Below are 12,345 nucleotides of genomic sequence, written 5' to 3'. Positions count from 1 at the left end.
ACAGGATAAAATAAAACGAGTGACAGGATTCCAGGAACCTTTGACTGGTTACTTAGCAACTGTTCAAAGTTGCGACTGATGCAAAAAGTTCGAAGTTCAGGCAGGCCCCCCTGAAGCCACATGACAGAACTCTGGGCATTCAGCCGCAGAGCTGTTTGCAGCATCTGGCATCATGTGGCTGCATTTAATGACGGTTTTGCCTAAAATGGGCACTTCCAGGACTGGTTTGCTTAAAGACTGGATTTGCTTGACTGGGGTGCTTCCTGGGGGGGGGCGGGGAATCACAGTGATTCGCATGAGAACCATTACAAAAATGGTGATAAAAATCAGGTCAGTCACATGACCGTTATGACATGCAATCATAATGGGCAGAGTCCATTTCAGTCACATGTCAAGGACATAGGATCTTCCTAAAGTTCTGAGCTGTTTGTTTGATCAATGTAGGATTTAATATATGGGGAAAAGAGTTTGTTCTCAGTGGACAAATCTTGATCTGTTCCTCATTACAGATATATTTTTAATATAACAAAGCCTACAATAAAAGCCTACAATTGAAGCTCAATGGCTTCCTGGAAGAAGCAGGTGTTGGCAGATGATCCAAAGGAATGAGAAGTGGTACTTGGGTTTCTTAGGACTTTGTTATATCAATATTAATAATGAGGATAAAAAACCCAGCCCTCAAGATAACTTGACAGTCTTTATCAAAATGCACCAGAATTTCTGTGACACCTTTTCCCCTGGGAAGGTTTAGATTGATTTTTCATCCTAAGAATCATTTCAGATGAGAAATACACCTCATTTCTTCCTTGATTAGAAATGGCCACATAGAATCTTTATGTTCCTAAAGCCAACTTTTTGTTCTGGTGTCTAAAGCACCCACCTTCCCATTCAATATGACTGGTTGTTCCCTTCTAGGTAATTGGACGAATGTGCAAGATAATCGACAAGACCTGTCTCTCTCCAACGGCTACGTTAGAGCAGCACCTCATGTGGGATGACATTGCCATTCTAGCCCGTTATATGCTGATGCTGTCTTTTAACAATTCCCTCGACGTGGCCGCACATCTTCCTTACCTCTTCCACGTTGTTACTCTGTTGGTGGCCACCGGTCCTCTTTCTCTCAGAGCTTCCACCCACGGCCTGGTCATCAACATCATTCATTCTCTCTGCACGTGTTCACAGCTTCACTTTAGTGGTAAGTCTTTATTTAGATTTATTTTTAAACCTACAGCAAGATCCATCTCCTTTTGTCTGATGGGACTCGAGATAGATTTCAGTGGTTAGCACCAGTGGTGGGTTTCAGAAATGCTTACTGCCAGTTCGTTGCACACACGCGCTTGCTTCACGCGCTCGCGTGCATGCGCCCGGCCTTCTGCACATGCGCTTTACTTACACACGTTGTTGTGGCGCAGGCCCAAGTAGGTAGTAGGAAACTCAGTCAGTGAAAAAACAAACAAACTTTATTCGAACAGCTGAGAATTATTTCATTCTCAGCGTAGTTCAACTAAATTAAAACAAATTCCTCCCAACACAAATTCCTCAGTCCTATCACAAACCTTGGTCCAATTAGGCAAACTGCCAAAGGCCTTTCTTGGCAAACGTTCAGAAGTCACAAAAATAAATGCAAGACGTAGACAAAGAAGACAAAGCTACCAACGTTGTTTTCCGGCAAAGCCCAAACACCATTGCTGGTCTGTTTTAAGCCTTATGGGAGGGGCCAATCATCTCCTGTCCTTACTCCTGGGTCGTCCTCTTTGCTTGAGCTGCTCTTGCCTTCCGGCAGCTCTTCTCATGCATGCATTAGGAACAGGCTCCTCCTGTTCCTCTGCCTCACTACTATCAGTCTCTGGAGGCTCTGGAGTCCGCACCTCACTCCCCGATGGCCCTGGCCCCACCTCAGCCTCATCGCTTTCCGTTGCCAGCTCTGCAGGCTGCTGGCGGACCACAACACATGTGCCTTCCGTGCATGTGCCTCGAAAACATGGCTAAATAGGACTGCCCACCTGCAGTCGCCGCTACCGGTTCCCCAAACATGTCCGAACCGGCTGAATACCATCTCTGGTTAGCACACTTCGCCATATCTCTGTGGGAAGGTTCATTCCCAGAATCCCAGAATCATTCCCCAATACTGGACCTTTTAGATTACTAATTTAAGTAACAACAGACATATGGGGGGAGGGGACAGGGATTTTTGCTACTGGTTCTCCGAACCACCCGCCGCCATCACTACCGGATTGGGTGATCCGGTCCGAACCAGGAGCATTTCACCCCTGGGATGAACCCATACAAGACCCTTCAATGCTCAAAAAGCACAAATACTTCGGTTTTGAATCCATACTAAGCTACCATCCCCTAGTGGTGGATTGTGGCAGTTTTTCAATAGGCAAATATTAATTTAGGCGATCCTGTGCCAAGAAATTTCAAGGAGTTATAGTAAAATTAAAAAGATACAAACGCACCTTTAAAAATTCGGATAATAATTAATAGTACTGATAGGAGAGAAAGAATGTAGCTCGGATTTGAAATGAGGGATCCTTGGCGCTCTCGGAGTTGGGTTGTTTTCTTGCAGACATTTAATTACCCAACTAGGCAACATCTTCAGTGCTGATGATGTCACCTAGTTTTTTGTTTTTTTTTAATTTACATTTATATCCCGCCCTTCTCCGAAGACTCAGGGCAGCTTACAGTGTATAAGGCAATAGTCTCATTCTATTTGTATATTTTACAAAGTCAACTTATTGCCCCCCCAACAATCTGGGTCCTCATTTTACCTACCTTATAAAGGATGGAAGGCTGAGTCAACCTTGGGCCAGGCTTGAACCTGCAGTAATTGCAGGCTGCTGTGTTTTAATAACAGGCTTCTTACAGCCTGAGCTACCACGGCCCTTGAGTTTGGGTAATGAAATGTCTGCAGGAAAACAAACCAACTCCTAGAGCGCCGAGGGCCCTTCAGCATGAATAGTGAAAATGGCACTAGGGCCATAATGATACTGAAGCTTAGACAACGTTAGTTCTAGCCTCACTTTAGCCCTGCTTAAAATAAAGTGAAGACATCAAAAGAACCACGAATTAAACTGGGAGTGCTTATTAGCCACTGAGCCAGGAGGCATAACTTCTTACACGTGAGAGGGGGATGTTACATGTCACAGATGTCTTTTTAAATTCATCAGTCATGATTTAAGATCCAGTGCCTCTAGTGATCTTGCCACAAATCATTTTCAACCAAGCTTTTATCATTTCAATGTATGAAGAGAGCTACGGAATCCTTTGCCTCATTGGAAGTATTTAGGCAACGTTTCGATGAGATCTCACTCCTCATCTTCAGGCTTTGGCTTTGTTCTTATGTGAGCAAAGTGCTCACACTTTGCTTACCGCTGCTGCCGTTCGCTACCACCGGGAACACTGTAGCCTTCGCTACCAAGTAGCTGATCGGCGGTTGGATTGGCCTCCGGAATACCACCGATCAGCTGTTCTAGGTGGTGGGGATTGCCACTGGCAATTGTCACTGCTGAATGGCAGCAGCAAACAGAGGTGGCAGCGATAGGTGGCAGTAATCCCCACCGCCTAGAACAACTGATTGGCGGTATTCCGGGAACCCAATTCAAACGCCAATCAGCTGCTCGATAGCAAAGGGTCCAGTGTCCCCCACTGGCAGCAGCAGCTCAGCTCAGTTGACTGGTGGTGGGCGCAATGGAGTGGAGCCCTGACGAGCCATGTGCTGGGGCTGCGATAATGTGTTGAAGCTGACCAGGCTGTTTGCTGCAAGGACGCTAGCCAGATGAATACTGGATGGATGCTGGAAGGCAGGGGCAGATATTTTTTTTCTTGTTTTACTCCTCTAAATCTAATGTGCGTCTTATGGTCAGGTGTGTCTTATAGTGCAAAAAATACGGTATGCAACGTTTCCAAACGGCAGGTTTCCCCATTGCTTTGAGAAAGGTCCCTCAATAACAACAAAAAAAGGAAAGTCATTGAGGGTGGGATTCAGCTGTAAAGCAGCCTAAAAAACATGAGCTGAAGCACTGGAAATTCGAAGTTCAGCTAGCTGGACATGCCTGTTTTTCAGGCCGGTTTCTGGCTGTTTTTTGACCTGGTTTTTCAGCCTGGTTTTTGGCCATTTTCAGGCTATTTCTCCAGCACCAGTGAAGAACCAGAAGAGCAGCTGGCAATGGCGCACATGCCCACAGAGAGGGTTCTGCGTGCCACCTCTGGCACACGTGCCATAGGTTTGCCATCACAGTTATAGTGGATTCTGTACCTTCCTCAGTGGATAACTACAGTTTTGGAAGGAGGATACCGATCAAGCCAGTGATGGCTCCCATGTGTAGCCCATAGAGATCATGTTATTCTCCGTTGCTAGAGCTCCTCCAGAAGTTGGGGAAGAGGTATCTTCAATGTGCTGATGATACTCAGCATTATAAATGATGTTCAGCATTATATAGTACATTGTGTGCAGTATCTCCGTTCACCCAAGGAGCTATATATTTGACAAAATAAAAAGAGGTGTTCATCTCTTTACAACCAATGAATTTTGCTTCGCCACAGCTCCGCCACTGATGGTACTGAATGTGGTCATGCAAACTTTGCAACTTGCTTGTGCATCGTGGGCTTGCACGTCTGAATGATGGAGTGGCTGGTGGGTGACTCCCAAGGCCCACGGTACAATGTCTGTTTATAGAGACTAAAAACATTGGGTTAACTTTCATGAATAGACATTAATATAAGCTAGTTCCCAGAAGTTTGCCTTAGCATTTCAGTTTTCTTTTTTTATTAGGTTATGATATGAAATACAAAAATGCAAAAGCAAATAGTAGGGGGGGAAAGGGGAGAAAAAGGAGAAGGGAGAAATGTGTAGAAAAGAAAAGAAAAAAGAAAAAAGAAAAAAAAGGCATTGACTTCCAATTTTCTTTAGTGCAGTAGAATAAGACAGTAACATCAAACCTCAACTTTTTACTTTTACATAATAGTATAAACTAGCCATTTCTGTAACAACAAATCTACCTAATCAGTAAAGCCCAAAATCAAAGTTTAATTTTCCCCCCGTCTTGAGCACAAAGTCCAGAACCGGTTTCCAAGTAGAAACAAACGTACTTGCGTTTTTTTCCCTTTGATCAAAGCAATTTGGCCATTTCTGCTAACTCCATCCACCTTTGCAGCCGTTCATCCATTGTAGAGATTGAAGCATTTCAATTTTCAAAGATGGAACAGAAATCAAAGTCTTTGTCTGTTTCTTTTTTTTTCAACAGAGGAAACGAAGCAGGTTTTGAGGCTGAGTTTAACGGAGTTCTCGCTGCCCAAATTCTACTTGCTGTTTGGAATTAGCAAAGTGAAATCGGCAGCAGTCATTGCATTCCGATCCAGCTATCGGGACCGGTCATTCTCTCCTGGTTCCTACGAGAGAGAAACATTTGCACTGACATCTCTGGAAACAGTCACAGAAGCACTGCTGGAAATTATGGAGGTATGGCAAGGACGTCACGATACGAGTGTACAAGCATGAGTAAGATATTAGGGTTGCAAAAAATACGTAATTTGTAGATAATTCAAGTAGCCCTTTAGTACGTCGGTTATGGCAAGGGCATATTTTACACACAGTAGAGATCAGAGTTAAGATTGCATTGACCTGTTTTAAGATGGGTTTCTTTCTGATGTATAACGTTTTTATGATGGGAAATAAAAAAAGAAAATATTAAATTAATCTGATTGAGAACTTGCGCTAGCTCACAATCTAGCCCACATATGCAGCAGAATAAAGTGGTGGAATGGATTTTACACATCAGGAAAGGGATAATATTTTTAAGGTTGTAAGCAAAATCCTTGCAAGTAAAACAAATATACATAAAGAAAAAGGATTTAGTCCAGACTGTTTCCTGATACATGTGCTGAATATATAAACGTGGATTAGGGTATTGTTTTCATGTGGTAGAACGTTCAAAATTCAGCCTTTCCCACATTAACGCCGTGTAGTCTTATTTTCTTATTTTAAAATTCAGCTGTCATTTCCTCTTGTTGAAATAGATGGCTATTATGTATGCATGACTAAGTAAAAGTGTGTGTGTGTGTATGAAAAAGAGAGAAAGAAAGGTGGGGGGAGAGACAGTAAATTATTTTCTGTCTCTGGGGGTTTGAGAATAGACAATTTAAGTATAGACTGCAGTCACACTTACCAGTTACATACAGGTAGTCCTCAATTTAGGAGAACAATTGAGGGGTCCTTGGTGCTCTCTGACAACACTCAATTCAGCAATTAGGTCATAAGTCGTTGCAGTCATTAAGTGAGGTGCTCAAATGATCATGTCATTCAACAACTGCAATCCCAGCTCTCCCCATTGCAGTCATTCAGCGACTGCTTGGATCATTAAGCGGATGGAGCAAAATATCTGCCTGCAGAAGTGAGTCAGGCAGCTTCCCTCCATGTGCAGAAGGGAACTGCAGTGCTAGACTGGAGAGAAGAAGCTCAGATCTTCATGATCCAGGTTTGTTTTCTCCAGCCTAGCACTGAAGTTCCCCTCCCTTCCATGGCAGAAAGGAACTCTGACTCAAATTCCATGCAGGATTTTGGCATGGAACATTTGCACCATTGGGTGTTTGGGCCGGTCCCTAATAGCGAAAGGCAGTTCTCTCATTTCTGGGGACTGCCGGCAAACCCTCAGTGCTGCAGATGTTTCGTTCGGAAATATTTCAGGAGGGACTTTTTCACCCAGTCTCCTTGGGGAAGGCGGCTCAATGGCTAAGCAGGGAAGATGCTGGGCTTATTGGCTGGAAAGCCGACAGCCCACATTCGAGACCTGAGTGTCACGCAACGGGATGAGCTCCCATCCTCACCCTAGCTCCTGCTCACCTAGCAGATTGAAAGCATGCAAATGCGAGTAGATAACATAACATAACATAACATCAGAGTTGGAAGGGACCTTGGAGGCCTTCTAGTCCAACCCCCTGCCCAGGCAGGAAACCCTATACCATCTCAGTCAGATGGTTATCCAACATTTTCTTAAAAATTTCCAGTGTTGGAGCATTCACAACTTCTGAAGGCAAGTCCTGAAGGCAACTTCTGAAGGCAAGATAAATAGGTACCACTGCGGTAGGAAGGTAACAGTGCTCTGCAACATCATGCTGGCCACGTGACCATGGAAACATCTTTAGACAGTGCTGTCTCAATGTCCCTTGAAACAGGGATGAGCACTACCCCCTATAGTCAGCAACGACTAGCAGAGTAAAATTCACAAGGACTCCCTCCTTAAGAGCGCAAACACTGTTGCAGAACATCTGTCAGGACGTGCTTTTGCTCTCAAAGATGCTGGGTGTGAAAAATGCCCCTTCTGAAATTCCCCCACTTTCAGCCAGCCCCCAAGACCCAGAAGAAGTCCTCTGGCCAGGCAGCAGAGTTTGCATTGAATTTCTGGGGAGGCCAGGAGGGAAGGTGGCACATGTGAGATCACACATGATCGCAAGGCACTCGGCAACCCACCGTAAGTGCAGACGGGTTGCCCAGTGCCCAAATCGCAAACACATGACCGGTGGGGGTGGGGGTGTGCTGTAACAATTATAACTTTGGGCGCAGGTCATGTCCCTCTGACGCGATTGTAATTTTGAACAGTCTCCGAATGAATGGGCATTAAGTGAGGACTGTTTGGATTGTTTAAGGCTGCCAGCGGAAAAATAAATAAAGAGAAGATGGGTGTTATTTTTTCAGTTCCTGGAGTGTGTGAATACAAAACCACAATTGTCTCTGTCCCAGGAATGCTCACTTTCGGTTGAGTAAATGCTTTAATACGACATAATCAGAACATCTGACTTTTTGATTTTCCTGCAGGCATGCATGAGAGATATCCCAACCTGCAAATGGCTTGACCAGTGGACGGAACTAGCTCAGAAGTAGGTCATGTTGCCCTAAACCACAAACTCTGCCTGGGTTGCTTTGTTACTTCCTCTTTCTGTTTGAGGCACTTTCATTGGTGGTCTTATTCCGGCAGGCTTTTAATTATTGGCTTTCTTCCTTGACAGGTTTGCATTCCAGTATAATCCCTCCCTCCAGCCAAGAGCCCTTGTGGTCTTCGGTTGCATTAGCAAACGGGTGTCACATGGACAGATAAAACAAATCATCCGGATTCTGAGCAAGGTGTGTCTTTCGATTTTGTTCTTTCTGGAACTTACTTTCTTTTCTTCCTCCCGCATTTGCATACAGGTAGTCCTTGGTTTATGATCACAGTCGGGACCAGAATTTTCAGTATTATGCAATATTATGCAAGATAGTTCACGCCCCATTTATGAGGGTTTGTGAGATTTTTTTTTAATTTTTTTTTAATTTACATTTATATCCCGCCCTTCTCCGAAGACTCAGGGCGGCTTACAGTGTATAAGGCAATAGTCTCATTCTATTTGTATATTTACAAAGTCAACTTATTGCCCCCCCAACAATCTGGGTCCTCATTTTACCTACCTTATAAAGGATGGAAGGCTGAGTCAATCTTGGACCTGGTGGGACTAGAACCTGCAGTAATTGCAGGCAGCTGTGTTTTAATAGCAGGCTTCTTACAGCCTGAGCCACACCGCGGCCCTGGTTAAACAGATTATTGTAGTTGTTAAGTGAATCATGTGGTTGTTAAGTGAATCGGTCTTCCCCCCATCGACTTGGCTTGGCAAAAGTTGGATAGGAAGGTCCCAAATGGCAATCATGTGACTTCGATATGCTGCAACTGTCATAAATACGTGCCAATTACCAAGCGACCAAATTTTGATTACATGACTGAGGGATGCGGCAACAGTCACAAGTACAAGGACTGATTGTGATTTTTTTTCAGCGCCACTATAACTTTGAATGGTCACTAAACGAATGCTTCTAAGTTGAGGACCAATTGTACTGAATTTTACAGTGAGTGGAACAGGTGTTTTTTTCTTTTCTTTCCCTCATGCTGTCAAGAACCAGAAATTTTAGTAGGCTTTATTGTAGAAAATTAAATGTCAATGCCACCGTTAAAAGTCTGGTTTTTATACCATGCAAGGCTATACTGGACCAAAAGCCTCTCTCCTCTCTCTGAAACCTAGATCCAGTCCTCCAGGCAATGTCAGTGCAGTATTATAAATCAGGGGTCTCCAACCTTGGTCCCTTTAAGACTTGTGGACTTCAACTCCCAGAGTCCCTCAGCCAGCAAAGTCTTAAAGGGACCAAGGTTGGAGACCCCTGTTATAAATGCATCAGGGTGAGTCAAAGCAAACTTTTGGGAACAGACAGTTTTAGGGAGTGTTCCCAGTGGTGGGATTCGGCCGGTTATGGCCGGTTTGGGCGAACCGGTAATTAAATTGTTGGCTGGCCCCTCTCTGCTCTGCCCCTTCCAGGAATCCTCACATGCCTCATTTTGGCTCCGAGATAAGTGCAGGGAAGCCTACTAGGCCCAAAATGGGGCACGGGGGGGGGCAGTCCCCCCCCATGGCCTGTTTTTGCTCCCAAGGGGCGCAGGAGGCCGAGTGCTGCCTGTCACACCCCCTGGCCACGCCCACCATGGCCACGCCCACCCAGACGGTCATTAGAGCAGAGAACCAGTTGTTAAATTATTTGAATCCCACCACTGAGCGTTCCTCACAGTCACCTTAGCCTTTTGCTACTCAAATAATAAAGGGCCAGTGAGAAAGGTTAAGGAATTATCAAGTCTATAATAGAGGAGGCTGGTCTCCTGCCACTCTGCCTTTTCCTCAGATCATTGAGGCTGCGTCTTGTACAGGTAATCCTCAACTCACCCCAGTTCGTTTAATGACTGTTCGAAGGTATGACGACACTAAAAAAAACCCTTCCAACCGTTTTTCTTTCATACAACCATTCAGCGCCTCCATAGTCACATGATCAAAATTCAAACGCTTGGCAGCTGACTTGTATTTATGACAGTTGCGGTGTCCCAGAGTCACTTGATGACCTTTTGTGACCTTCTGACGACCAAGGTCAATGGGGAAGGCAGATTCGTTCAACAACCGTGTTACTAGCTTAACAACGGCAGTGATTCACTTAGCAACAATGGCAGGAAAGGTCGTAAAATGGGGCAAAACTCACTTAACAAATGTCTCACTCAGCAACAAACATTTGGGGCTCGACTGTGGTTGTATGAGGACTATCTGTTTCATGAAATTGTTTGGGGCCCACAAATGCAAATTGTGTAATCGGATCAACTCACAGTTGGAAGTAAAACTTAATGAGCTTTTAATAAATATCCAGTGCTGGTCATCGTCGATACCATGTACCAAATCTCATTTCACACATATGCATCCACACCCAGAGAGACCATTAGATACTAAAATACTAAATCTTCCCCTCATTTTATACACATAGAGAGAGAGATTGTTTTTTTCCAATTGTCTTTTATTTCAAGGGTCTCCAACCTTGGCAACTTTAAGCTTTGCTGGCTGAGGAATTCTGGGAGTTGAAGGCTTAAAGTTACCAAAGCTTAAAGTTGCCAAGGTTGGAGACCCCTCATAATTTGGTTCCACTCGTAATGTTTTTTCATTCCCTGAGCTTAATGCTTCAGCTGCACACAAGTGGGAATGTGCTAGCCAGGAATGTATTGGTAGAACAGATAAACTAAAAAAAGAGGATGAAGGTTTCTCATCATGGGATTGGAGCTTTTGGTTAACTAGGAAGAAATGTGTCATGGAGAAGAATCAAGGCAGAAGTGAAGTGCAAGGAAAAAAAATTTCAGTCAGCATAGAAGGAGATAAAAGCAGAGGCTAGAGAACGCAGAAGTGAAACATCTATAGTCTTAATGGTGCCAGTTCCAGGAAAAGCAAGGCAAAAACAAAAGGACTTCTTTTATCAGAGGCATCCTGGATTGACTGAGGCATGAGGAAGCTAAGACCATAATGTGAAAGGAGAATTCACATCTGCAGGAATTAAAAGTTGGTGTAAACAAGCTGATATTACTTTGATTTTTTTTTTAAACCAATGACAGGGTCTGGAGAGCTGCTTGAAAGGGCCGGACAACTACAACAGCCAAGTTCTGATAGAGGCCACTGTTATAGCCCTGACTAAGCTCCAGCCACTCCTCAATAAGGTAAACTGGTAGAGTCCCCAGCAGCTCATTTTGCATGGCCCTGTGGCAAAGGTGGGCTTCACATAATTTAACAGCCAGTTCACCCTAGCAGTAAAAATGTGAGCGCACACTAAATAGGACGGCATAGCCCCAGGGTTGGGAGGGGCAGGCCCACCCATAGGTCACAACTACCAGTTCTCCTGAACAGGCTGAAGCCCACCCCTGCGCCTGTGGGCAGAAAAAGAGGGTGACTCCATTGTTCAGGATAAATGTTAGAATGATCCAAGTGAGGGGATGTTTGGAAGCCATATTTTTAACCTGTTTCTTATTGCTCACTAGCAAATCTTGAAAATCTTGCCAATGATTTATTAGATTACTAGAGATCCCGAAGGATTGGAGGTGTCTGTCCCTCCCTGCCTCCTTCCCTTCAGTCTCTTCATCACTTCCTGGTCCTCAGCAATTCGGTCCAAACCACGGTTTCCAGTCCTGTTGTAGAGTCAGGAGTGCTTTGTCGTCATTGACATGCGATTGATTTGGCCACATTCAGAGAAAGGAAGAGAAGAAGGGAGGTTTGTCCCAAAAAATGTTCTGTTTTCTAAAAGGCAACTGGCCTTTCTTGGATTAGAAGCGAAATGTTTTCAGAGAAAAAGTCAAGAAAGTCCAGTTGCTGGAAAAATGAAAAATTACCATTGCAAGATGAAATTATTAGGAAAATCATGGAGTGTGCAGAAATGAGTAAATTGACTTTAGAAATTAGAGAACAAGAGGATAAACAATTTTATAAGATATGGGATCTCTTTTATCAATGGTTAGAAGGGGAACTATGTTAAAGAGAACTGAAATGTTTAAATTATATAGTTGTTTTTAGGGAATGGATTTGAAGATGTATAATATTAATTTGGAAAGTTGATTTTGAGGGAGAAATTAATTAGAGACTATTTGATTATAGTTGAGATACATATCAGATTGATAAAATATAAGTTTAGATAAATTAATTGGAATGTATAAGGGCACACAAGATTGGGGACCAATCTACCGACACAATGTATTTGGATTTATAATGATTTTATGTATGTTTGTTTGTTAAAATAAAAAAAATTATAAAAAAAAGAAAGTCCAGTTGCCTTTTGGAATAAAGGATCTTTGGAATAATGCCTTCACATATCAGTGAAGGCAAAGCACTCTTGACCAGGATTATTGAGGAATCTCCATGGACATAAAGTTACATCTACCCTACCCAAAAGAGTGGGAGGCAGATTATAGGATGTTCCTCTCTTAAGGAGTCCCATCTAGTGAGACCAAGAAGTAGGGCCTTCTCGGTGGTGGCTCC

General features: G+C 43.7%; 1 protein-coding gene across 5 annotated transcripts in view; it reads left to right on the top strand.

Moving 5' to 3' along the window:
- The window catches only part of NF1 (neurofibromin 1), a 265,222-nt gene that overhangs the window by 217,527 nt on the left and 35,350 nt on the right, over positions 1–12,345 (top strand). For all 5 annotated transcript variants that reach the window (XM_058164229.1, XM_058164226.1, XM_058164230.1 and 2 more), the window contains 5 exons: positions 916–1,195; positions 5,247–5,461; positions 7,814–7,875; positions 8,005–8,119; positions 10,935–11,036. In XM_058164229.1, coding sequence (XP_058020212.1) covers positions 916–1,195; positions 5,247–5,461; positions 7,814–7,875; positions 8,005–8,119; positions 10,935–11,036 — 774 coding nt within the window. The remainder of the gene's footprint in view (positions 1–915; positions 1,196–5,246; positions 5,462–7,813; positions 7,876–8,004; positions 8,120–10,934; positions 11,037–12,345) is intronic.

The sequence above is a fragment of the Ahaetulla prasina genome, chromosome 1, assembly GCF_028640845.1.
Source record: "Ahaetulla prasina isolate Xishuangbanna chromosome 1, ASM2864084v1, whole genome shotgun sequence".
In the NCBI taxonomy this organism is placed as follows: Eukaryota; Metazoa; Chordata; class Lepidosauria; order Squamata; family Colubridae; genus Ahaetulla; species Ahaetulla prasina.
The sequence above is the reverse complement of the archived record's forward strand: the minus strand, read 5'-3'. Positions and strand labels throughout refer to the sequence as shown.